Raw genomic sequence first — 27,417 nt, 5'->3', positions numbered from 1 at the left:
ATCTATAGATTGCTTTGGATGGTATGGACATTTTAATTATGTTGATTTACCAATCCATGAACAGTATATTCTTCCACTTGTTTATGTCTTCCTCTATCTTTTTCAACGTCCTATTGTTTTCCAGTACAGGTCTTTTACCTCCTTAGTTAAATTTATTCCTAGGTATCTTAATTTTTTTTGGTGCAATGGTAAATGGGATTTTTTTTAGTTTCTCTTTCTGTGAGTTCATTATTGGTGTATAAAAAAGCCATAGATATCTGGGTGTTAATTCTGTATACTGCTACATTGCTGAATTCATTTATTAAGTTTAGTAGTTTTTTGATAAAGTCTTAAGGGTTTTCTATGTACAATATCATGTCATCTGCGAATAATGACAGTTTTACTTCTTTTCCAATTTGGATGCCTTTTATTTCCTCCTCTTGTCTGATCGCTATGGCTAGCACTTCCAGTAGTGTGTCGAACAGGAGTGGTGAAAGTGGGCATCCCTGTTTTGTTCCTGTTCTTAGGGGAAATGGTTTTAGTTTTTGCCCATTGCATATGATATTGGCTATAGGTTTGTCATATATGGCCTTTATCATGTTGAATATGCTCCCTCTATTTCACTTTGCTGAGAGTTTTTATCAAAAATGGATGTTGGATTTTGTCGAATGCTTTTTCTGCGTCTATTGATATGATCATGTGATTTTTGTCTTTCAATTTGTTTATGTGATGTATCACATTTATTGATTTGCAAATATTGTACAAGCCTTGCATCCCTGGAATAAATCACACTTGATCGTGGTATATGATCTTTTTAATATATTGCTGGATGCAATTTGCTAATATTTTGTTGAGGATTTTAGCATCTATGTTCATCAGGAACATTGCTGGTTATTCTCGTTCTTTGTGGTGTCTTTATTTGGTTTTGGAATTAGGATAATGCGGGCCTCAGAAAGAGTTTGGAAGTGTTCCTTCCTCTTGGATTGTCTGAAATAGTTTGAGGAGTATAGGTGTTAGCTCTTCTTTGAATGTTTGGTATAAAACCCCTGTGAAGCTGTCCAGACCTGGGCTTTTGTTTGCTGGGAGTTTTTTGATTACTGCTTCTATCTCATTGGTTGTTGTTGGCCTATTCAGGTTTCTGATTCCTCCTGATTCAGTTTTGGGAGATTGTATTTTTCTAGGAATTTGTCTATTCATCCACATTGTCCAGCCTGTTGGCATGTAGTTGTTCATAGTATTTTCTTACAATCCTCTGTATTTCTGTGGTGACAGTGGTTACTTCTCCACTTTCTTTTTAGATTTTATTTATTTGGGTCCTCTCTCTTTGTTTCTTGATGAGTCTGGCTAATGGTTTATCAATTTTGTTTATCCTTTCAAAGAACCAGGTCTTGGTTTCATTGATTTTTTTTTTGTATTGTTTTTTTAGTCTCTATGTTATTTATTTCTGTCCTAATCTTTATTATTTCCTTTCTTCTACTTAGTCTTGGCTTTTCTTGTTTTTCTCTTTCAAGTTCTTGAAGTTGTAGGGTTAAATAGTGTATTATTGATTTTTCTTGTTTTCTGAGGTATGCCTGTAGTGCTATGAACTTCCCTCTCAGGACTGCTTTTGTTGTGTCCCAGAGATTTTGGGTGGTTTTGTGTTCATTTTCATTTGTTTCCTGGAAGTTTTTGATTTCTTTTTTGATCTCATTGGTAACCTATTCATCCACCTATATAATAAAAGGCTAATATGCAAATAGACCGAATGGTGGAACAACCGCTCACTATGATGCGCACTGACCACCGGGGGCAGATGCTCAACGCAGGAGCTGCCCCCTGGTAGTCAGTGCACTCACACAGGGGAATGCCGCTCAGCCAGAAGCCAGGCTCACGGCTGGCGAGCGCAGCGGTGTTTGCGGGAGACTCTCCTACCTCCATGGCAGCGCTAAGGAGCGGGCCTAAGCCAGCAGTTGGACATCCCCCAAGGGCTCCTGGACTGCGAGAGGGTGCAGGTCGGGCTGAGGGACCCCTCCCCCCGAGTGCATGAATTTCGTGCACCGGGCCTCTAGTTGTTTAATAACATGCTATTTAGCCTCCATGTGTTTGAATGTTTTTGGGTGTTTTTACTGTAGTGGATTTCTAATTTCATTTCACTGTGATATAAGAAGTTGCTTTATATGATTTCAATCTTCTTGAACTTGTGGAGACTTATTTTGTGTCCTAACATGTGGTCTTTGAGAATGATCCATTTGCCCTTGAGAAGAATGTATATTCTGCTGCTTTGGAGTGACATGTTCTATAAATGTCAATTAAATCTGTCTGATCCAGTGTGCCCTTTAGAGTCTCTGTGTCCTTGTTAATTTTTTGTCTGGAAGATCTATCCAGTGAAGTCAGAGGGGTGTTAGAGTTCCCTACTATGACTGTATTGTTGCTCTCTCCGTTAAAGTCCTCTAGAAGTTTTTTTTAAAAATATATATATTTAGGTGCTCCTATATTGGGTGCATATATGTTTACCAGGGTTATATCCTCTTGTTGGATCGATCCCTTTAGTGTTATGCAGTGACCTTTGCTGTCTCTTGTGATGGCCTTCATTCTGAAGTCTGTTTGTTCAGATGTGAATATTGCTGGCCTTGGGGCTGCTTAAGCAAGTGCTGGAAGGCACGCCAAGTTTGGTTGCTGCTTGATTGGGATTTGTGGATCTTTCAAGGATTTTGGGAAAGTCCGCAGCGGGAGCCGAGGCAGGCCACTTGTGTGGAGGAGCTGTGGAAGAGATTGGGCTGGGCTGGTGATTTGGGTCAGCAGGGGTTTCAGGCAATCACCAGGGGTGGGGGAAAGGTGTTAGCCTGGTTAGTTGACAGCCTGCACCTGCTGGCTCTGTTGTGGGAGAATTCCAGAAAGGAACAGTGGTGCCTTCCAGCAGTTCCATCCCAGTTGAGAGCTGCCCCTCCAGCCCCTGCCTTGCAGTTGGTCAGTTTAGTTGCTCCCCATGTCCCTGGAACTTTTCAAGCTGCTGCCCTTGCACTGAAGCTTAGAGTGGGTTTGTGCACGAGTCTGGGTGCACTCCCTTTAAGAAAAGTACTTTGCCCTAGCCAGTTCAGCTCAATGGTTAGAGTGTCAGCCCATAGACTGAAAGGTTACGGGTTTGATTCTGGTCAAGGGCATATACTTCAGTTGCAGGCTCTATCCCCAGCCTGGCCCTGGTCAGGGCGCTTACGGGAGGCAAACAATTGGTGTGTCTTTCTCACATAGATGTTTTTCTCTTTGTCTCTCCCCATCTCTTCAACTCTCTCTAAAAATCAATGGAAAAATATATACAAGTGAGGATTAACAACAACAAAAAATGTGCCTTGATCTCTAGCAGCCCTTTGTCTTTCTCAGATGCAATCCCCACTAGTTTTCACAGTTAGAAGTTATGGCATCTCCTCTGCCCAGCACTGATGCCCAATTTGGGGAGCCCAGTGTGGGTCTGGGGCCCTTGGTCCTAAGGGGAGCCAACATAGCCCTCTGAGTTTTTAAATATATTTTTTATTGATTTCAGAGAGGAAGAGAGAGGGAGAGACAGAAACATCAATGATGAGAATCATTGATCAGCTGCCTCCTGCATGACCCCTCCTGGAGATCAAGCCTGCAACCCTGGCATGTGCCCTGACTGGGAATCCAGCCATGACCTCTTGGTTCATAGGTTGACTCTCAACCTGTAAGCCACACCAGCTGGGCAGTCCTCTGAATTCTTAATGGACACATTGTGGGTTTGGGACCTGCCCATTCTGTATCTCTTCTCCAACCCCACCCCACCCCCACCTTTCTACTATTTCAGCGTGGCTTCTGTATATCCTTAGTTACAGGCATTCTGTTCAGTTAATCTCCAGGTGGTGCTCAGCGATGGTTCTATAATGTTGTAATTCTGAAGTGATTGTGGGAGGAGGCAAGCGCAGAGTTTTCCTATGTTGCCATCTTAACAGGGAATTTGGGAGTGTTTTCTTTACTCTCCATTTCATACTAAAGCCCATTTGCCAATTTAATGAACCTTTTGCTAGCCTCATCCTGGTAATTGTCATGTTTCTAAGGAAAATTTTAAAAACTCCCTTTTTTTGAAGCTTGGTACAGAGCAGTACTTGAATTTCTAGCTTCAGCCCTTATGTTTGAACAGATGAAGTGAATAGTCACTGAAAATGACTATTGGTCACCATTTCCAGTTGGACTCCCTGCTTGTGCCATTTTGAGGGTGAATTAGGTTAGGTTTTGATAATGGAAACTTCGTATCTGAAGACTGCAACCTCAGAGACCACAGTCAGAGTGAAGAAGGCCATTTAAACCATAACAGATAAGGCAAGGCTCAGGTAAGGAAATATTATGGAGAAGAGACTACCCAGAGAAGAGAGCCATCCTGAGATATGGTGTGGACTGTCCTGTGGCAAAGAAATTTGATGCTTCCTGTAAATTTTCAAGGACAAGGACCAGTGGGGGGAGGCTGCAGAGTGGGGAATCTTGGTGTGTTGTAAGGAAGAATTGGGAATGGATGGGCTGCTCAGGATGTGGACATCGGTTCTAGGGGCTGTTCAAGCATCTGTGTGTGGTTCTTTGGCAGGAGTCCTGTAATTGGGCTGAACTACCTCTAAGATCTCTTCCTACCCCTCAGATACTTTTGTTCTAAGTGTTCCAAGTCCTCTTAAAAATGCTGTTTTACTTTAAGAAGCTTCATATTTGAAGGTTGGGGGATGTAAAAAGATGGCCACTTCATGACTATTACTGTACTTGTTTTGTAGGTAACCAAAATATTGTAAGTTGATTCATAGGTAGCTTCCACTTACCAAGCATATCATATGTGCGGGGCAGTGTGTAAGTGCTGTACAGGAATTAGTTTTACAGTTATCCAGAAAGGTCCGTATTTACAGTTGTATGGATGAAGGCACTGAGGCTAAGAAAGGCTAAGTAACTTACGCAAAGCACAGTGAGTTAAGGGGAAGTAGTAGCTAAGATGCAAACATACATTTGACCCCAAAGCCTATATTTACACCTACGGGAGAATGAGTTTTGTTTTTGTTTCTTTTTCCAGACCTGTACCCTCTGTTTCTAAACACAGACCTACATTGGGTGAGAGGTGGTGTTAGAACATACCCAAGATCTCTTCCAACTCTTGACTGTTGGTCATTGAATATTTCTTTCCTTTATAACAGCCACTCTGCCCTACACTATGCCATAAAACAAGGGTAAGCAAACTTTTTCTGTAGAGGGCCAGATAATAAATATTTTAGCCTATATTCAATGCTACCATTGTATCCATAGACAATTTGTAAACAACAAGTGTTGATTTGGCCTGTGGTTTGCTGATCCTGCTTCATAGCTATTTTCTTCCCTTTTTTGTTAAAGAATATATTTTTACTAGAGGCCTGGTGCACTAAATTCGTGCATGGGGGTGTGTGGGGTGTGGTATGTGTCCCTCAGCCCAGCCTGCACCCTCTCCAATCTGGGACCCCTTGAGGGATGTCTGACTGCCTGTTTAGGCCCGATCCCACTGGGCCTCTCACAACCCAGGACTGCTGGCTCCCAACTGCTCACCTGCCTGCCTGCCTGATTGCCCCTAACCACTTCTGCCTGCCAGCCTGATCACCCCCTAACCACTCCCCTGCCACCCTGATTGACGCCTAACTGCTCTCCTGCCAGCCTGGTCACCCCTAACTCCCCTCCCCTGTTGCCCTGGTCGCCCCTAACCGTCCTCCCCTGCAGACCTGGTCCCCCCCCAACTGCCCTCCCCTGCAGACCTGGTTGCTCCCAACTGCCCTCCCCTGCAGGCCTGGTTGCCCCTAACTGCCCTCCCCTGCAGGCCTGGTTGCCCCCAACTGCCCTCCCCTGCAGGCCTGGTTACCCCTAACTGCCCTCCCCTGCTGGCCTGGTAGCCCCCAACTGCCCTCCCCTGCAGGCCTGGTCCACCCCAACTGCCCTCCCCTGCAGGCCTGGTTGCCCCCAACTGCCCTCCCCTGCAGGTCTGGTCTCTCCCAACTGCCCTCCCCTTCAGGCCTAGGTTCCCCCCCCCCAACTGCCCTCCCCTGCAGGCCTTGTCCCTCCCAACTGCCCTCCCCTGCCAGCCATCTTGTGGCGGCCATCTTGTGTCCACATGGGGTGGCCATCTTTGACCACATGAGGGCGGCCACCTTGTGTGTTGGAGTGATGGTCAATTTGCATATTACCTCTTTATTATATGGGATTGATTTCAGAGAGGAAGGGAGAGGAAGAGAGAGATAGAAATATCAGTGATGGGAGAGAATCATTAATTGGCTAACACCCCCTACTTGGGATGGAGCTCACAACTTGCCCCACTACGAATCAAATTGTGATTTCCTGGTTCATAGATCGAGCCATGCCTGCATGCTGAGAAGGTGCCCCCACCCCCCATGCCCTACTAGAGTGTTGCTGTTGCATGCATTCAGCCCAGAGAGTGAAGGTAGAAGGGAACTCTAATGGCAATGGGTTAGAACCTCAGCTCCATGACTGACTGTTTAGGCATGTTGCCTGTCATTTGCAAGGTCACTTCCTTCCCTGCAAAGTTGTTATATGGTCAACCTTGTGTTCTGCTTCGGGAAAATGCGGATAACAGGGTCAGTTTTACACCTGATGTAGGCATCTGAGAGCAGCTGCAAGGCCAGGGGGAGGTTTTAGGGTAAGCAGATAATACAGGAAAAGCTGGGCATAGATGGGTCACTTATTTATTGTTTAAGGATCAATCAGTCCATGTCCTTGCTAATGGCTCTGCCATTTTTCTGTGTGTTAATCCAGGAGGAATTTTGTTGTCAGAGAATAAAAGGAGGTTGTCCATAATTGACTTTAAGCAGCAAACAGTAAAACACTGAGCTCTTCAGCTCCGCCTTTCTTGTAAGTTTATCATTTATTCCCAGTGGTCATGAAAACTTAATTCAACCATGTGATAATATATTTCCATAAATCTAGAACCCTAAAATCTAAATGGACTTTTTATTTGTCCATAAATATGTAACATAAAAGACTCCATTATGATGAAAACTAATTTTCTTCAGCTGAAGTCATTTTGCTACTAAGAAAATCCATTCAGGTGTGTTTAATATCATATGGCAGTTCTTGATATATTTTATATCCTTCTAGGCTCTGAGAATTGGAAAACCAAGAAGGTTTTGATGTTTTGTGTGGCGCCAGCTGAATTAGAAACCAAGATGAACATAACCAAAGGAGGCCTGGTGCTGTTTTCAGCCAATTCTAATTCATCGTGTATGGAGCTGTCAAAGAGAATTGCTGAGTGAGTATAATCATATCATTAAAATTTGTGTTATGTGATGTTTTCATTCGATAATCAGATTAGCACTGACTGTTAAACTTGAAAGCAGGAATCTGCATATCATCTGTATATATTAGGGCATTTTATAAACTATCATAACACCCTGTACATTCATTCAGCAGACATTGATTGAGTGCCTTGTGGGCGCCAGGGATAGTTAGGGCTTCATACGTATAGAATATTTGAGTATAAAGAACAGTGAAGTGGATACTGTACAGAAATAGTTTATAGATTGTAGTTCAACATAATTTTAGTTATTTTAGGTATTGATTTAGATATTGGGGATTAACAATGAACAGCCAGTCAAAATCCTTCCTTACATTTAGTAGGGGTCCAGACAAGAAGCAAGTCAGCAAAACAAACACGATAATTTTAGGTGGTGATAAATGCTATGAAAAAAACAAAAAACCAACCGCAGTGAAAGGAGTGATGGGACAGGCTGTTCTGCTTTTGCTTGGGTGCTCAGGTGCCTTTTAAACAGAGGGGATGATACGTGAATTGAGAACCTGAATGAGTCACTGGGTGAAGGTCTGGGGCAGAGCCCGGCAGGCAGAGAAGCAGCAGGTTCAGAGCCCAGGGGTGAGCAGCAGGAGTTGGTGTATCTCAGGAGTTTGGGGAGTGTAGAGAGCACGAGGAAATGGTCAGTGAGGCAGGCAGAGAAGGACGACGTCGACCTGGATAGGCATGGGGTGGAGGGTGAGGGGTTAGGTAATGGAGTGACCTTATAGTTTAATATTAACTTTAAATTTTATAAGGAGAATACCTCTATTTTATTTTTATTAATTTATGAATCATCCTTAGATAGTAAAGATGTTGAGTCTATTCTATTACCTGTTCAGCTTTTCCTCCCTTTCTCTTCTCTAGGCGGCTGGGGGTGGAAATGGGCAAAGTGCAGGTTTACCAGGAACCTAACCGAGGTGAGCTATCTTTGACATGCGTAACATTGATCTCTTTACAGAATATGACATACTGCCTCAGCCCTTCATCCTCCACTAGTGTAACAATTAGATTTAGTGTCCAGTTAGTTCCATGAGCAGGAAGTCATGTCGGCAAGGTGGGCGAGAGTGGTGTTTTAGCTCCTACAAACACCAGCTAGATGGAGAACCCTGGAGCAGGTCACATCTGAGGGCCTGAATGTCACTTCTTAGACCTCACTTAATAAGAACTGCATAGATGTGTGAACTGACTGGTCAAGTGAATGGAAACATTATTTCAGTTGTTGGTTGAATTTATGACACATTAGGCAGGATGAGTAAATCCTGTGTGGCCACATACTAATTGGTTGTTATTCTTTACCTCCATGTAAGCTGTCATGAAATCTTGTTAAGAAATGCTTTTTGCTGCCCTGGCCATTGTGGCTCAGTGTTTAGAGCATTGGCCTGCACACCAATGGGTCAAGGATTCAATTCCCTGGTCAAGGGCATGTACCTGTGTTGCAGGTTCAGTCCCCACCCTGGTGAGGATGCGTGCAGGAGGCAATCAATCGATGTGTCTCTCTCATATTGATGTTTGTCTCCTTCTCTCTCTCCCGCTCTCTTTCTCCCCCCTTCCCCCCCCCCCCCTCTCTCTGTCTCTCTCCCTCCCTTCCACTTGCTCTAAAAATCAGTGGGAAAATATCCTCGGGTGAGGATTAATAACAACAACAAAAAGAAATGCTTTTTGCTAATTGATTTATGCCATTGCATACGCATCTCAAGTTGTAAAAAGCATCTGTTTTCTATATTCTAGCAGGGGCTACGGGCAGCCTGCATGGACTTGAGATTCAGACAGCTTATCCTTGGCAAGTTATGTAACCTTTCTAAACTGCAAGTGATTGGTAGTGTTTTAGGATTAAATGGGATAATTGTGTGCCTAACACAGCTCTTTGTATATAGCAGGTACTCAGTAAATATTAGTTCCCTCTCCTTTTCCACTGTAGTATTTTGTCAAGTACTTACATATTATGGAACTTAAAACAGACTTTGATGAAAAGGCACACATTTTCTCTTCCCCATTTATTTCTCCATTACTGCCTCCTCTTTCCGCTCTCCCAGGTTGCCTCATGTGGCTTCAGTAGGTAAAAAGTGCAGTTGAAAATATGCAGGGAAAATTTGGAGAAGATAACGCTGCTAAAGGGAAGAATGTCCTTTGTCTAGTTTGGAAGGGAGGGTCCAGGGGAGAGCTAGTGGTGGAAGACTCAGGAGGAGGTTGGCCCACCCTCCAGGTTCATGAAAGAGGGGAGAGAGAGTACTTGGTGTCTGTTGGGAAGGAAGGCGGGAATAGCATTTATGGACTCATTCCTATTGCTAGGTTTTGAAGAACTGAATTCAGGGATGATGTTAGGTAGGAGGGCTCAGAAGTAGCAGAGGCAATATTTGGTTCCAGGTTTCTCTGGCTCTAAAGATCATTTTTTTCCTATGGTACCACCCTCCCTTTTTAAATGTGTTCTGGTTTTCCCCAACATTTTATTTATTTATTTATTTATTTATTTATTCTCTTTTTAAAAAAATTTTATTAAGAGTATTACAGATGTCCCTCTCCACCACCCCATTCCATTAATTATATTCAGAAGTTAAAAGAAATACAAATGAATGACCTCTAAAATTTTTTCATACTTCTAATAGGCAAAATGGCAGCTGCCTGTCTACATACCTGGGAGATATAAATTAAGCCCGAATAAGATTAAGAAGAAAGTGTTTCTACTTGTTTATATGAAATAAAATATTTTTTTGTTTTGTTAATGCTACCAATTAGATAAAGATGTGATTCTTACAGAAGTCAGGCCATCCCAGATCCATTGCTACTCTAAAATGGAAAATTATCCCATGCTAGCATTCCCCAACATTTTAAATGAAAATGTTCAAACATATTAAAAAGTTGAAAGAATAGATTCTACCACCTAGATTCACAGTTCGCGGTTTGCTATGTGAATATGAATGTGTAGAAGTAGGTTGCAGACGTCAAGACCCTTAACCTCTGAACTTGGGCATGCATCTCTGAAGAGCAAGGACTTTATATCTCTAGTCATCTAAAGTTTAGTCTATTTTCAAGATTCCCTACTTGACCTAAAGAGCTTTTATAGCTGTGTTTTGTTTTGTTTTTCAAACTAGGATTCATGGTTCGAGCACTGTGTTTTTAATATGTTTTTAGTTTCTTCTAGTCTACATCAATTCCTTACCTTTTCTTTTTTCTTCCCATGACAGTGACTTTTTGAAGAGGCTGTTTTGTTCCGTTCGGGGTTTATCTAATTGTTTCCTTCTGGCTGATCACAAATTTTTTGAAAGTGACTATTGTACCTTATTTATTGTTATTATTATAACATTTTGTTCCTAATAAGTTCTTCCTTGTTGTGGTTAATAAATATATAATAAAAGGCTAATATGCAAATCGACCTAACAGTGGAACAATGGGTCACTATGACACACACTGACCACCAGGTGACAGACACTCAATGCAGGAGCTGCCCCCTGGTGGTCAGTGCGCTCCCACAGAGGGGGCACCGCTCAGCCAGAAGCCGGGCTCATGGCTGGCAAGTGCAGTGGTGGTGGCGGGAGCCTCTCCTGCCTTCACGATAGCCCTAAGGATGTCCGACTGACGGCTTAGGCCTGCTCCTAAGCCGTCAGTGGGACATACCCCGAGGGCTCCTGGACTGCGAGAGGGCACAGGCCTGGCTGAAGACCACCCCCCCCCCTGAGGGTATGAATTTCGTGCACTGGGCCTCTAGTTTCCTATAAAGATACTGTGCTCAGAGTGGTACAGAGCTTTCTGCTTATATACAAGAAGTGAGAGGGTAGGTTTACTGGTTTCAAGTCAGAAATGTAATTATGTTTAAAAAGTGTAGCTAATGGCAGTATGCTTATTATGGTTTTGTAGCATTTAAAACTAATCTCTTTTATAACAGTTTCAGTTTCCATATTTTGTAACATTGGAAAATGTTGAAATTTTTTGTGTATTTTCAAAAACATAAATTATATACCTTCTTTCCCTCTCCCCTCTTTTTTTCCTTTTCTTTCCAGAAACAAGGGTACAAATTCAAGAGTCCGTGAGGGGAAAAGATGTTTTTATCATTCAAACTGTTTCAAAGTAAGTACTAACCCAACAGAAGCATTGTTGCTTTCTGGGTTTCTGTTTGAGTGTGAATGTTCATAATAAGAGTCAGTTAGACAGGAAAAATTAAGATAATGTTAAAATTGGTATTTTACTCTGCTGTTTTTCTGACTTAACTGCTGCCTTTATGTGTAACCACGTACAGTAGTCCCACAGTTATCCAGGGGATACGTTCCAAGACCCCCCAGTGGGATGCCTAAAACTGAGTCCTATACTAGTATATACTCTGTTCTTCCTATGCATACATACATATCTGTGATAAAGTTTAGTTTATAAATTAGGTACAGTAAGATATTAACAACAATAATAAAATAGAGCAATTACAATCATATAATGAAAGTTATGGTAATGTGATACATCTCTCTGTCTCTCTCTGCCTCTGGTAGCTGATTTGATAACCAAGACAGCTTACAGAGTGACTAATGGGCAGATGTCATATGCAGCATATGGGATAATTAATGTCCCAGGTGGGATGGAGCAGGACAGCTACGCAAAATGGCACACAATTTAAAACTCATCAATTGTTTATTCCTGGAATTTTCCATTTAGTATTTTCCTACCATGGTTGACCGAGGATAACAAACCACAGAAAGAGACACTGAGGATGGGGGCGGTGGGGCTACTGCATTGGAGTAGAGCAGGGGTGGGGACTGTCCGGCCCTCGGGCTAAATAAGGCCCGTGAAATCATTTGGTCTGGCCCTGCCAAGGCAACTGCAGGTGGGACTCAAAATTCAATAAATCTAGGAGCTTTGTTCATAGCAACATACATTTATATTAAGCAAATGATGTTATAAATATCCAAATGGGAGGAACCAAGATGGCGGCATAGGTAAACACCTGAATTTGCTGCCTCGCACAACCACTTCAAAACTACAACTAAAAGACAAAACGGACATCATCCAGAACCACAGGAAGGCTGGCTGAGTGGAAATTCTACAACTAGAAGGGAAGAGAAAAGCACACTGAGACTCAGAGGAGCTGCAGAAGTAAAGTGCAGAGGTACGGAGACGTGCACGAGGAAAGGGCTGGCAACTGAGGATGCGGTTGTCTTTTTCAATCGGAAGGGAGATACAAGCTCCCGACTGTTCTGAACTCCAGTTCTGGGCGAGACTCTGGGGACCCAGACTCTTACTGGGGGAAACTAGACTGTCTGACATTGGGCTGGAACACGAGGGCGGCTTTTTCTCAGAGGTTACCTCGGGACACTGAGACCCGGGGGCCTCTTAGGGCAGGGCTGAAGGTCAGCCATTGCTGTTTGATCCGCCCAGTTGATTCCCTGAGACCCCTGCTCCACCCAATTTACAATCCCACCCAAGTTGTACGCAGAGGCTTTTGCATATGAATGGCCTGGCCCTTTGCAATCTAAAATTACCTAACAAACTGCAGCTGGGTCAGACAGCCCCAGAGCCTCCAAAAGAAGGCCCAAGGCTCCACAGCAGCCTGCATTGCTTCACAGCTGGGCCTCATCTGGGCACTTCCAAACCCCAAACAAAGAAGAGGAATCTGCAGATCTCTCCGTAGCTCCTGCTGGGTGGCCTCAGGCAGAGCTAAATTTGCACCTCCTTGGAGATCCAAGAGCCAGTGTACCCAGTGGTCAGAGTGAGACCATCCAGATTACAACTCTTCACATCCATAAGAGACACACTCGGGGCAGACCCAGTGGGCACCAAAGCCCCACTGAAGCAAGTCCTGCCCCATAAGGGTGTCTCCAGCACAGAAGTTCTCCCATTGTAGACACAACTGATCCTCACAGCCAATTGGCCTGGAGGTCAATTCCTCCCAGTGATACCAACAACAATCAAGGCTTAACTACAACAAGACTGCACAGAGCCCACAAAGGGCTTCACCAAGAGTGTCCACCTCAGGTAATTAGGGAGGCTGAGCCACTGGGCCCTATAGGACACCTACCACACAAAGCCACTCTGTCAACACAGGGAAGCAGCCAAAATGTGGAGACAAAGAAAGAGGTCACAAATATCAGAAATGGAGGAAAGCAAATGACTGGATATAGAGTTCAAAACCTCGGTTATAAGGTTACTCAAGAATCTTTTAGAAAACTGAGTAATTTAGTGAGTCCCTCGAGGATATGAAAAAGGACCAACTAGAAATTAAGCATACACTGACTGAAATAAAGAATAATATACAGAGATCCAACAGCAGACTAGAGGATCCCAAGAATCAAGTCAAAGATATGAAATACAAAGAAGCAAAAAACACCCAACCAGAAAAGCAAAAAGCAAAAAGAATCCAAAAATATGAAGATAGTATAAGAAGCCTCTGGGACAACTTCAAGTGTACCAACATCCAAATTATGGGGGTACCAGAAGAAGAGAGAGAGCAAGATATTGAAAACCTATTTGAAGAAATAATGACAGAAAACTTCCCCTACCTGGTGAAATAGACTTACAAGTTCAGGAAGCGTAGAGAACCCCAAACAAAAGGAATCCAAAGAGGACCACACCAAGACACATCATAATTAAAATGCCAAGGGCAAAAGACAAAGAGAGAATCTTACAAGCAGCAAGAGAAAAACAGTTAGTTACCTAAAAGGGAGCACCCATACGATTGTCAGCTGATTTCTCAACAGAAACTATGCAGGCCAGAAGGGAGTGGCAAGAAATATTCAAAGTGATGAATAGCAAGAACCTATAACCAAGATTACTCTACCCAGCAAAGCTATCATTCAGAATTGAAGGTCAGATAAAGAACTTCACAGATAAGAAAAAGGTAAAGGAGTTCATCACTGCCAAACCACTATTATATGAAATGCTGAAAGGTATTCTTTAAGAAGAGAAAGAAGAAGAAAAAGGTGAAGATAAAAATTATTAACAACAAATACATATCAACAAGTGAATCTAAAAATCAAGTTAATAGAAAGTCTGATGAACATAATAAACTGGTGAATATAATAGGGTCAGGGGCATAGAAAGGGAGTGGACTGACAATTCTCGGGGGAAAGGGGTGTGGGAAGAGACTGGACAAAAATCGTACACCTATAGATGAGGACAGTGAGGGGGAGGGTAAGGGCAGAGGGTGGGGTGGGTACTGGGTGGAGGGGAGCTATGGGGGGAAAAAAGAGGAACAACTGTAATAATCTGAACAATAAAGATTTAATTTAAGGGAGAAACCAAGATGACGACATAGGTTAAACACCTAACCTACAGCCTGGCACAACAATTTCAAAAATACAACTAAAAGTCAAAACGGACATCATCCAGAACCACAGGAAAGCTGGCTGACTGAAATGCCCACAACTAGAAGGAAAGAGAAAACCACAAGGAAAATCAGAGGAGCCGTAAAAGCCTGAGGTATGGAGACACGGGCGGAGACATGAGCACACGCGCGTGCGGGGAGGACGGAGCTGGAGAGGACGGGGCGGCTGACGGCCTGGCCGGCGTTCTTTAGCGGGAAGGAGATAAAAGCTTCAGATTGCGCTGAACCCCAGCTCCGACTGCACTGAACCCCATTTCTGGGCGAGACCCTGGGAAGCCAGGCTCATGCTGGGGGAATCTGGGCTTTAAGGCGCAAACGCAGAGGAGCGGTGAAAGGCAGAGCTCCGGAGGCACGCACATGAATGCGCGCAGAGGACGGACTGTTGCCTGTGCCGCTGAATTGCCCTAGTGGGAAGGAGACAAAAGCTCCGGACTGTGCTGAACCCCAGTTCCGACTGCACTGAACCCCAGTTCCGGGCGAGACCCTGGGAAGCCAGGCTCATACTGGGGGAATCTGGGCTGTAAGGCGGAAACACAGAGGAGCGGTGAAAGGCAGAGCACTGGAGGCGTGCACGGGAATGTGTGCAGAGGATGGTCTGTTGACTGTTCCACTGAATTGCCCTGGTGGGAAGGAGACAAAAGCGCCAGACTGCGCTGAGCCCCAGTTCCGACTGCACTGAAACCCAGTTCTGGGTGAAAATCTGGGAATCCAGATTCATTGGGAGAGAGACTAGACTGTTTGGCAGTGGGCGAAACTCCAGGGCGCTTTTCTCTCAGAGGTGTTTGCAGGGAGTACAGAGGGACACTGAGACACAGGAACCTCATAGGGCGGAGCTGACGGGAAGCCAAGGCTGTAGGCTCCACCTTGAAACTCCGCCCCATCCAAGCTGAGCACAGAGGCTTTTACAATTTTGCAAGTCTAGTTGAATAAGGCTGTCTCCCGGCATAGACACGTCTGATCCTCACAGCCAATTGGACTGGAGGTCAAATCCTCCCAGTGTACCAACAGCAATCAAGGCTTAACAACACCAAGACTTTGCACTCAGCCCACAAAGTGGGGTACCAAGAGCGACCACCTAGGGAGATTGGGGAAGCTGAGCTACCGGCCCCTATAAGTCACTGACCACACAAAGCCACTCCATCAACATAGGGAGGCAGCCAAAAGGTGGAGACACCAAAGCAGGTCACGAATAGATGGGATGAAGGAAAGTAAACTAATGGACAACACAGTGTTCAGAACCACATTTATAAGGTTACTTAAGAATCTTCTGGAGGACCAAGATGGCGGCATAGGGCAGACGCCTGATTGTTGCCTACCACAACAACTTTGAAACTACAACTGGAAAACAGAGCAGACACCATCCAGAACCACCGGAGGGCTGGCTGGGCGGATGCTCTACGACTAGAATAAAAGAGAGGGGGACGCGGGATGATGCTGATGCCGATGAGCCAAAGATCACACTTTAAGAACTACGGCTCTGGCGACACAATGGCGGCCTGGAACGTGCTTGGCGCGGTTCCCCCGACGGTCTCCGGCTGAGGGGACGGCTCCGCTCGCTGCCGAGCACGGACAGACGAGCCCCTGGGGGTCACGGGGTGGGAGACTCCCCGCTTGCTGACCTCCGAGTCATTAGAGAATCTCTGTGCCCCAGAAGCGGCCAGGTGCGCACCCCCAGCGACCGGCCGCTGCTGCAGACCTGAGCGCTGTGGCAGCGACCTTGGACCAGCCTGCCGCTGCGCACCGAGCGCACCGGAGCCTCGACGAGCCTGCTGCCCAGTGAGTTCCGTGGCAGCCGCCCAGGAGCTTTGAGAAAATGGCCGGAGGAATTGCTGAGAAGGAATTGACCGATGGGAGTTGGGATCGGGAAGACGAGGCCCCGCTGGGTCCCGGATCCAGGTGCGCTCGCCCGGCAACTGGTCGCCACTGCAGACCGGAGTGCCGCCGCAGCGACCTCAGACCAGCCTGCCGCCGCGTACCGGGCGTACTGGAGCTTCGCTGAGCCCGCCGCCCAGCGAGTTCCGTGGCAGCTGCCCCGGAGCTTTGAGAAAATGGCCGAAGGAATTGCTGAGAGGGAATTGACCGACAGGAATTGGGATCAAGAAGATGAAGCCCCGCTGGGTCCCGGGTCCGGGTGAGGCCGTGCCCCTGGGTCCGGGCGAGGCCATGCGCCCCTGGATCCGGGCGAGGCTGCATGCCCCTGGGTCCGGGGAAGGCCACGCACCCCTGGGTCTGGGTGAGGCTGGATCCGGATCTGGGTGAGGCCACGCCCCTGGGTCTGGGTGAGGCCACGCGCCCCTGGGTCCAGGTAAAGCTGGGTCCCGGGTCCGGGTGAGGCCGCGCCCCTGGGTCCAGGAGATGCCACGCGCCCCTGGGTCCGGGTGAGGCTGGGTCTCGGGTCCGGGTGAGGCCGCGCCCCTGGGTCCAGGAGAGGCCGTGCACCCCCTGGTCCGGGCAAGGCCGGTGCCCCTGGGTCCGGTTGAAGCTGGATCCCGGGTCCGGGTGAGGCCGTGCGCCCCTGGACCTGGGTGAGGCTGGTTCCCGGGTCCGGGTGAGGCCGCGCCCCTGGGTCCGGGAGAGGCCACGCGCCCCTGGGTCCGGGTGAGGCCATGCGCCCCTGGGTCCGGGTGAGACTGGGTCCTGAATCCGGGTGAGGCCGCGCCCCTGGGTCCGGGCGAGGCCGCGCGCCCCTGGGTCTGGGTGAAGCTGGATCCTGGGTCCGGGTGAGGCCGTGCGCCCCTGGATCCGGGTGGGGCTGGGTCCCGGGTCCGGGTGAGGCCGTGCCCCTGGGTCCGGGAGAGGCCACTCGCCCCTCGGTCCAGATGAGGCTGGGTCCTGGGCCCGGGTAGGCCGCGCGCCCCTGGGTCCGGGAGAGGCCACGCGCCCCTGGGTCCGTGCGAGACCAAACCAGAGGGAGTCGGACCTGCATTACCACCATTTGTCCACCATCCAGAGCTGAAAAGTTAGTGCCGACATGTACACATAAGGAACTGGTGGACATTGAAATTGGGTCTCAAAAGAACTGTTGGTCCAGAAAGAAACTCACTACAGACTGATTCATTTGCCTGTCAGCATAACTATTATTGCTCGTCTCACATTCGGTTCTTATAAGTATATTTCTAGTAACAAACACATGATCTCGCTCATCTAGGGGAAATGATGAACAACATAGACTGATGAACAAGAACAGACCCAGAAACAAGGAGGCATCAATCGGACTGTCGGGCCTCAGAGGGAGGGTAGGGGAGGGTGGGGGTAGGGGGGAGAGATCAACCAAAGGACTTGTGTGCATGCATACGAGCCTAACCAATGGTTAAGGACAACAGGGGGGTGGGGGCATCCGTGGGGAGGGGTGTGGGATGGGAATGGGGGGATGAGGACAAATATGTGACACCTTAATCAATAAAGAAATAAAATAAATAATAAATTTAAAAAAAAAAGAAAGAAAAAAGATTTATTTAAAAAAAATATCCAAATGGCCCTGGGCAGAAAAAGGTTCCCCAACTCTGAAGGATAATAGAACCTACTCAGCCTCCAGCAGCGGGATGGGGAAATGCAGAGCACAGAACAGTTTATGTTGCTTCTGGCTCCTGGCTGTTTTCAGTACTTTTTATCTACCCAGAGACAAGTGTGAGTCAACTTGTATAAATGCACAGAGATTGGGTATGTTTCCCAAGAGGCCAAATTGGACTTAGAATTCAGGACTTCAGAAGGGTGACTCTTATAATTCTCAAATTCAAGTCCTGTTTATTTTCTTTTACTTATTTTTAACACTTATTCTCTTCTTGCCTTTTATCAGTTTCTTGGTCCTCTAGCCAAAACCATCTCCTTCATTTTCTCTCTGTCTCATTTTGCATTGTTCCGAACTGTGCAGTAGGCTTGTGTTAATTCAGCTCTTCTTACTCTTGCCCAGGTTGCAGAAAGCTGGACATCAGGGTCTTTATAAAATCCTGTGAGATAGTTAACATTGACATTTGGTATTGTCAGGTACAGCTTATCATTTATTTTAGTACAAACTAGAACATTTTTAAATTAAGAAAATTCTGTGTGTTAACTTTTCAAACAAGTTCATTATTTAAGTTTAGTGATGGAAAGCTTTGTACCAGCTCACAGAAAAATGGTGCTCCTGGGAGCATAGTTTGGGAACCTCGTTGTAACTTTACACTCAGTCTTTTTTTTTTTTTTTTTAAATATATTTTATTGATTTTTTACAGAGAGGAAGGGAGAGGGAGAGGGATAAAGAGCTAGAAACATCGATGAGAGAGAAACATTGATCAGCTGCCTCCTGTACACCCCCCACTGGGGATGTGCCCGCAACCAAGGTACATGCCCTTGACCGGAATCGAACCTGGGACCCCTCAGTCCACAGGCCGACGCTCTATCCACTACCAAACCAGTCAGGGCTTTACACTCACTCTTGGTTTCTCTACTCTTACCCTTTCACGTAGAACACTCTTCTAAAAGTCCACTTTAACTGCAGATGTCAGGCTTGTTGTTAGATATTAGCAGAACATCTGCTCACCCAGAGGATATGTTTCTGCTCATTACTTATTAACAAATCTTTATTGAAGATGCTAGTCACTGTTACAGGTGAGATGCATTAAAGACTAAAACATAAAGATCCTCGTTCTCATGGAGTATACAGGGTGGGGCAAAAGTAGGTTTACAGTTGTTCGTCTGGAAAATGATACAGTAATTAGTAGATAAACTCTGTGTTTCATGTACTCACAACTCTAAACCTACTTTTGCCTCACCCTGTGTATTCTAAGACTTGCAAGTTACATAATAAGTAAGTAGATTATTTATTTTGTCAGGAGGCGATGAGTGTTATGGGGAAAAACACCAAAATAGCATGGCACGGAATTGGGAGTCGTGGTGAGAGGGTATAGAAAGGGCTTGCAGGGTAGGCCTTATTAAAAATTGATATTTGCCCAGCCAGTGTGTTTCAGTGGTTGAGCATTGCCCTATGAACTAGGACAGTGGTCGGCAAACCACGGCTCGCGAGCCACATGCAGCTCTTTGGCCCCTTGAGTGTGGTTCTTCCACAAAATACCACGTGCGGGCGCACACGTACAGTGCGATTGAAACTTCGTGGCCCATGCGCAGAAGTCGGTTTTCGGCCTGGGCGAGTCTATTTTGAAGAAGTGGCGTTAGAACACTCAAGGGGCCAAAGAGCCGCATGTGGCTCGCGAGCCGCGGTTTGCCGACCACTGAACTAGGAGGTCCTGCTTTGATTCCCAGTCAGGGCACATGCGTGGGTTGCGGGCTTGATCCCCAGTGTGGGGCATGGAGGAGGCAGTGATCGATGAGTCTCTCTCATCATTGATATTTCTGTCTCTCTTCCTTCCCCTTCCTCTCTGAAATCTATATAAATGTATTTTAAAAAATTGACATTTGGCAAGAACTGGAAGAAGGTGAGGAAGTAAATTAGGTGGTAGCTGGGGAGGAGAGCCGGGTGCACACAGAAGGTGGAGGCCCTCAGTGGGAATCAGCATTGACAAGTTTGTGGAGTGCGCCAGACCAGAGGGGCGTGGAGTAGGAGTGGACAGCAGAGAAGTGGGGGTGAGGAGCACATCATGAAGGGGCCACGGGAGCCATTATAGGGACAAGGGCAAAATGGGAGCCTTCTGGATCTTGAGCAGAGTGGTGCATGATCTGACTCATTGTAATGTCTAGATGGATTCTGTGGAGAATGGACTGCAGAGGGACTGTGGGGGAGGAGTGAGGAGACCTGTGGTAGCGGGCTGTCAAGAGTCCCTGCTGAGGAGGGAGAGTGGCAAGGCCCAGTACAGCAATGGAGTGGTGGGGTGCTTTCTGGATAGGGGAGCAGTTAAGGATGCCTCTGAGGTTTTTGTCCTGTGTAAACTAGAGGAATAATGTTCCCATCAGTTGAGTTAGCAAAGGATTTTATGATGAAGCAAGCTTTGGGGGCAAAGAGCAGTTTAGTTTGGGGTATGTTAAGTTTTGAGCTGTCTTAACAGACATTCAAGTGGAATCGTCAAGTAGCAGTTGAATTAGTTAGACGGGAGCTGAGAAGCTTGGACTGGGTCTACTAGTATACATTTGAGAGTCTTCAGTATTTATAAAGCTGTGAAATTGGATGAAAAGCCAAAGAGATGAGGAGAGATAGTAGGAGAAGAGGACAAATGAATGAGTATTAGGGTCAGAAGTTAAGGGTCGGAAGTTCAGCAAAAGAAACCAAGTAGTGGAGGAGAACAGGGAGTTCTAGAAGCCAAGTGAGTCCAGAGTGGCAGGGAGCGGGGTGAGCAGCTGTGTGTGATGCCACTGATGGGTCAGGTGAGAGAAGGACTGAGCATTGACTTGGTGATTTAGCCCTGTGGAGGTCATTGATGACTTGGAGTAGAATATGTTCGGGAGAGAATGAGAGTAGATGAATTAGATAGCGAGTGTTGGTAAGTTGACAACTCTTGAGATGTAATGCACAGGGGAGCAAAGGAATGTGGTAGTGGGGAAAGTGGTCCTGAGTTCTTGTTTTTAAAGGAAGAAATAATAGTGTTTATAGGATGAGCTGATGGTATGAGCTTGTGAGTGTAGTAACAAATTGATGATGGAAGCAAAAGAGAGAATTTCTGGTATAGAAAAGAGAGGGTGGGATTAGTGTAATTTGGAGGGCTGATTTTAGAGTAACTGTGGTGTGGAAAATTCATCTCTTCCTGATGGCTGAAGGCAGGCGGACTTCTCGGGTGTAAATGCACATGGTGGTGGGAACCCCTGGCAGCTCTTTTCTTAGTGAAAAAGGAAGTAGGATCATTGGCTGAGAGGGGATGTGGGGGGAGCTGATGGAGGAAAGAGGAATTTATTGGTTTATTTCTCTCTCCCTTGAGCTTTAAGTCTTGGTAGTGGCATGAATAGCAGATTGCTAACACTTTGTTGGAACGAGGAGATATTATCCACTGTCTTACGTTCCTTGCTGGGATTTCTGTCTTTTGGGTTACAGGGACGTGAACACCACCATCATGGAGCTCCTGATCATGGTATATGCGTGTAAGACCTCTTGTGCCAAAAGCATTATTGGTGTGATTCCCTACTTCCCTTACAGCAAACAGTGCAAGATGAGAAAAAGAGGCTCCATTGTTTCTAAATTGCTGGCTTCAATGATGTGTAAAGCTGGTAAGAATGGCAGATATTTGATAATTAATTGGGATCCTGAGAGTTTTATTTTTACCTTAGAAATTGTAAAGCATTTTTAAGACTATATTAGAGTGCTAAACAGAGTTAAAAAAGTGATACAGTTTTAATTTCATTTATTTTTTAAAGTTTTTTTAAATGATTTATTTATTTTTGTTAGAGAGAGAAGGGAGAGGGAGAGAGAGAAAAACACACACACATCCATGTGAGAGTGAAACATTGATCACTGCCCCCTACCGGGAACCCAGCCTGCAACCCAGGCTTATGCCCCCACAGGGAATCGAACCAGCAACCTTTCAGTGCATGGGACAATGCCCAGCCACTTAGCTACACTGGCCAGGGCTGGTACAGCTTTTAAAGTTAAATAATTTATGAGAAAACAGTACAGAGATTTCTTTGCTGTTTCCAGGTCCCCAAAACACAAAGGTAATGAGAACAAGTTATTTTTACCTAAATTCTTTGTTTAAAAATTGTATTGAACCCTGCTGCAGTGGCTCAGTGGTTGAGTGTTGACCAAGAACCAGAGGTGAAGGTTCATTTTCCAGTCAGGGCACATGCCCAGGTTGCTGGCTTGATTCCCAATAAGGGGGTGTGCAGGAGGCAGCCAATCGATGATTCTCTCTCATCATTGATGTTTCTATCTCTCCCTCTCCCTTCCTCTCTGGGGAAAAAATATTATACACACACACACACACACACACACACACACACACACACACACACTAGAAGCCCGGTTGCACAAATTCATGCACGGGTGGGGTCCCTCAGCCTGGCTGGCGATCAGGCCGATCTGGGCATCTCGCCCAGTCCTGATGGGGGGGTGGGGTAGGGCCTGCAGGAGGTTGGCCGGCTGGGGGGAGGGGCTGGGGGAGGTTGGCTGTGGGAGTGCACTGACCACCAGGGGACAGCTCCTGGCGTTGAGCATCTGCCCCATGGTGGTCAGTGTGCATCATAGTGACTGGTCGATCAGTTGTTGTGGTCGTAATGGTTGCTTAGGCTTTTATATATAAGACATATTTTAAAAGTATATTGAAATAACAAGTTATAATCATAGAAGTCATTTTTAAAGGGGGAAAAGGCATTCTGAACCAACTGCTTTAACACAGCAACTACTTTTATTTTAGTCTCTTCCCTTTCCCAGGACAGGTTGGTATATTTTGTAAACTATGTGTATTACTTTGTGTTGTGCATTTTCAGGTAACATCCTAAGTGTCTCCCCTTGTTTCTAAGTAATCATCAGAGTTGTTATTGTGTATATGTGTGTGCATGTATGTATATGCACATATCTCAGAGCATTTGCACAGAGAGGAAAGAATAAAAAATCCTCATATCACTGCATTTTAACACAGACACTATAGAATAAATTTTCTACTGTGGCATTCCAAAGAAGACAAAAATAAAACAGAGTTTGATGAGACCCAAACCCCTGCAATCTCATGAGCACACCTCATTGAAAACTGACAGGTAGCGAGCCGAAGGGACCAGGCTGCTCACCAGGCCTTCCAGAAAGCCCCTCCCTTCTGACCTTGCTCCTGGGGGACCATTGGGCTTCTGACCTTGCTCCTGGGGGTGGGGGGGGGGGCATTAGGCTTACTTTCTTGCCCTTTGGGAAAGTTCGGTTTTTAAAATGTTTCCAATTGAATCTTTCTTAGACTTTTGTGTGTTGTCACCCTGACCTTCAGCTCAGGTGCCAGGGGGTGGGTTTCATTATCTAAATCCAGCCAAGCACCAGCAACAAACACGATTATCCGGGCCCACCCAGAAGTGACGATTACAAAGAAGCAACGAGAATGCACATCATCTCCTTTGTCTTGGGCTTTAGTAAAACTCCCTGCTATCGGCTCTGGGTCGCTGTCTCTCCATCAGAGGACAGCTGTCCCACCCGGCCCCAGCTTTTTCCTTCTATCTCTGTGTCTGTCTCTTCCTTTCATTTTCTCAATCCCCAGCTGCCCCTAACCAGGAACTGGACCGAAATATTCTTTAATGAGCCAATGGGTGACGGTTCTTAATTTTTCCAGTTACAGGCCTGTACATTTGCCTTAATATCTTAAGCCAGTATTTGTCTTATTATAGCTTTGCCATGCCTGTTAAAGAAACTTCAAGGCGATATAATTTGCTGTAATAGAATTTTATCAGAGACATTTCTTTGTTACTATTATCTTTGCTATTTTAAGACTTTAAATTCCTGTGAAAATCAGGCATCTCTGTGTAAGACAAACCCTCTGGTCTTTCCCTCTTGAGTAGGGAAAAACCCAGTTCTCTAGTTCTCTACCTCCCGCCTCTCCTTTACTGCTCACATGGAACACTTCTGACACTCTGGTCACTAACTGTGTAGTTTTTCCCTGAACCTAGCAATTCTCCATGACCTCAGCGAGGAGCCCCACAATTTAACTAAATTCTGACATTGTCTACCTGGAGATACTGTCTGATCCCACAGATTAAGGGCTCAGTCTCACAAAACTGGCCACCCCTTTCAGATGCCAGTTGCTAGTTTAGGTTGTTACCTGTGCTTCACACCAATTGACTATAAATCTGAGGTTCCCCCCATCTTCTTCTTGGATTCCATTAATTTGTTAGAGCAGCTCAGAGAACTTAAGAAAGCAGTTTACTTACTGTTTACCATTTTATTATAAAAAGTCAAAATTAAGGATACAGATGACCATATAGATGGAAAAGGTGTGTAGGGCAGGGTATGTGGGACTAAAGGGCATGGAGCTTCAGTGCCCTCAGGGTTTGCCACTCTTCCCAGCGCCTCCACCTGTTCACCAACTTGGAAAGTCTCCACTCCCTGTGCTATTGGGATTTCATGGAGCTTGCCCATAGGCATAATCATTAACTCCATTTCTAACTCCTCTCCCCTCTCTGGAGAAGTGGGGGCAGGGCTGAAAATCCCAAGCTTCTGATCCTGGCTGGTCTTTCCAGTGACCAGCCCCAGCCAGGAGCCATCCAGGGGTCCACCCAGGGTCACCTCATTAGAACAACAGAGGCTCCTAGCTCTTTTCACTTAGCAACTCACAGGGGGTTCGGAGCTGTGTGCCAGAAACCAGGGACAGAGACCAGTTTTTATTTATTCTGTTATCTCCCAATCTCATACTAAAATATCTGATATAAAGGTGCTGAATTTTTTTTGATGAGAGCAATTTTTAATCATAATTTATCACTTATAGTATCCTATTTTATATTGTACTTATTTCATACAGTGCAACTTATTTTATATAGTACTAATTTCATACAGTACAGTTCAACACATAAACTAGTTATGTGCTTGTGTCTGCTTTATTTTCAAAGGTCTGACTCATCTTATTACTATGGATTTACACCAAAAGGAAATTCAGGGCTTCTTCAATATTCCTGTTGATAATTTAAGAGCTTCTCCTTTCTTATTACAATATATTCAAGAAGAGGTAAGCTAGCTCAAACTATTTTATTTTAACATTCTTTTTAAAGTTGAAAGACATTTCCATGTCCTTGGGTTGTCCATAAAGGATTAAAACTTGTTATATTCTGCTTAAAGTACTATTTACTTGAGAAATGTAACTCACTGTGTTTTAAAATTCTTAATCTTTAACATATTTCTTTTGCTAAGTTCTTAAGATTGCTCTTTCTTCTTTTGAACCTCAGGTTCCTAGGATTGGACTAGCTGTGATTTATATAGTTTTATCTCATCCATATATAGAGATATATACAGTATTTATTATTTAAAACACAAAATGTATATCTTTAAACTTTATCAAAAAGAATCAAACTGTGTAATCTTTTGGGAATTTTTCACTTGATGTTACATTTTTAAGATTCAGCCATATTGTTGTGTCACAGTTTATCCTTTTTTTTTTTTAAGAATAGTTTATTGATTTTTACAGAGAGAGAAAGGGGTGGGGGGAGGAGGGGGGGAGAGAGACAAAGAGAGAGAGAGAGAGAGAGAGAGAGAGAGAGAGAGAGAAATATTGATGTGAGAGTAAAACATCAATCAAGCCTGCAACCCGGGCATGTGTCCTGACAGGAATCAAACCAGCAACTTTTCAGTGCATAGGAGGACGCCCAAGCAAGTGAGCTACCCCGGCCAGGACACAGTTCATCCATGTGCCGCTGTTATCACAGTCTATCTATATAAAAGGCTAATATGCTAAGTGTCCTTCCCTCCGTCCAGGTAGTGATGTCAAATAGCAACGCCTGGCTTCCTCTCCCTAGCGACAAGCCTTGGAATTTCTTCAGCCCAGGAACACGACTGGTTTTGTAGCCAGGTGCAAACAGTTTACACTGTAACCAAATGTCTGTGAAGCGTTTTCCATGCCTCATCTCATTTGATCCTCACAGAAGTCCTGGAGTAGGTAGATAGGAGACTTGGTAGAATCCTATTTTCTTTGCATTAGCCGGAAAACACAGATTTAGAAAGCTTAGAAACTTGACCCGACTGAGAAGAAGTAAGAAATAGTGGACCTTGAAAATGACTTCAGGTTTTCTCACTGTGTAGAATATAGTCAAACACTGCTGCAGTTAAATATTTTGCCCTTTGTTCTCCCTGTGTGATCTACAATAATAATCTGCTTCGTGTTGATATTTACTGCTGTGTTGCTGACAATTACCTGGAAGAGAAGTTGGGGTGCTTCAATGGGCTGGAAAAAGTTTAGCTAAATTAGAAAGCAGGTCTAATTAAGCAAGTTTGCTCTATATCTGTAAAAGGCTAAGTTGACTTGTGCATGCTTGATACATATAAAGCTCTTGCTGGTGCCAATTGCATGCGTGTGTGTTTCCATCTGTCATTGTTGATTGTGAATTTGGTTGACACTTCTATTATAGAGAAAGGGCAAATAGCGATATTAAAATATTTCTTCTAATTAATTTTCTTTCAATGTGCACGAATTTGTGCACTGGGCCACTAATCTACATTAAAAAAATTTTAAATAGATACTGCAAAAATTACAATTTTCTGAAAATTTAATAGATATTGTAAAAATTGCAATTATCTGAAGAGGCTGTATTAATTTATACTCCCAGTAGCAGTGCTATGATAGTACCTGTTTCCCTGGGCCTTAATTGTGCTAAGTTAATGGACAAAACAACACTACCTTACTTGAATTTTTTACTCCCATGGTATCTAGTGTGATTGAGCATCTTATCATGGGGGAGGCTTTTTCTGGGGGGTGGGAAAGGGACAGAATTTCCCCCATCTAAAATAGTGTTTTCGCCTGGCCGGTGTGGCTCAGTGCTTTAGCGTTGACCTATGAACCAAGGAGACCATTGTTCAATTCCTGGTGAGGGCACATGCCCAGGTTGCGGACTCAATCCCTGGTAGGGGCCGTGCGGGCTCAATCCCTAGCCCATCAATGATTCTCACTGATCATTGATATTTCATCTCTCTCTCCCTCTCCCTTCCTCTCTGAAATTAATAAAAATGTATTTAAAAAATAAAATAAAATAGTGTTTTATTTTCTTGCCGTGATTTTGGAATTTCAGCAGGTGTGTCTGGGGTGGATCTTTTTTCCACTGATTTCTCTACTCAGTGGGTCCCTTTCATTCTTTGGGAATCTTTTCCCTTATAATTTGGATATTTTACCATTCCCCCCCCCCCCTTTTTTTTTTATTCTTTGGGAACTGTTATGTGTAGTCTCTATATTGTTTAACTTTTTTCTTCAAGTTTTGTGTTCTTAATCCCTCATTGTAGGAAAATTCCGTGGCCTGATCGCCTGGGTTTGTTATTCAGTTGTGT

At 45.0% G+C, this 27,417-nt stretch overlaps 1 protein-coding gene across 6 annotated transcripts in view; it reads left to right on the top strand.

Annotated features, from left to right (window-relative positions):
* Window positions 1-27,417, top strand: part of PRPSAP2 (phosphoribosyl pyrophosphate synthetase associated protein 2) — a 67,251-nt gene that overhangs the window by 5,837 nt on the left and 33,997 nt on the right. The window contains exons 1-8 of one of the 6 annotated variants that reach the window (XM_079798488.1): window positions 4,281-4,298; window positions 5,015-5,168; window positions 6,733-6,828; window positions 7,075-7,225; window positions 8,129-8,181; window positions 11,260-11,326; window positions 21,520-21,692; window positions 24,999-25,114. In XM_079798488.1, the coding sequence (XP_079654614.1) occupies window positions 7,107-7,225; window positions 8,129-8,181; window positions 11,260-11,326; window positions 21,520-21,692; window positions 24,999-25,114 (528 nt within the window). In that variant the 5' untranslated portion in view covers window positions 4,281-4,298; window positions 5,015-5,168; window positions 6,733-6,828; window positions 7,075-7,106. Of the gene's footprint in view, window positions 1-4,280; window positions 4,299-4,577; window positions 5,169-6,732; window positions 6,829-7,074; window positions 7,226-8,128; window positions 8,182-11,259; window positions 11,327-21,519; window positions 21,693-24,998; window positions 25,115-27,417 lie in introns of those variants that run through there. The other 5 variants (XM_079798485.1, XM_079798486.1, XM_079798487.1 and 2 more) reach the window with 5 other exon arrangements.

The sequence above is a fragment of the Cnephaeus nilssonii genome (genome assembly GCF_951640355.1).
Source record: "Cnephaeus nilssonii genome assembly, chromosome: 19".
NCBI classification, from domain to species: Eukaryota; Metazoa; Chordata; class Mammalia; order Chiroptera; family Vespertilionidae; genus Cnephaeus; species Cnephaeus nilssonii.
This window is presented reverse-complemented; position numbering and strand designations above follow the sequence as displayed.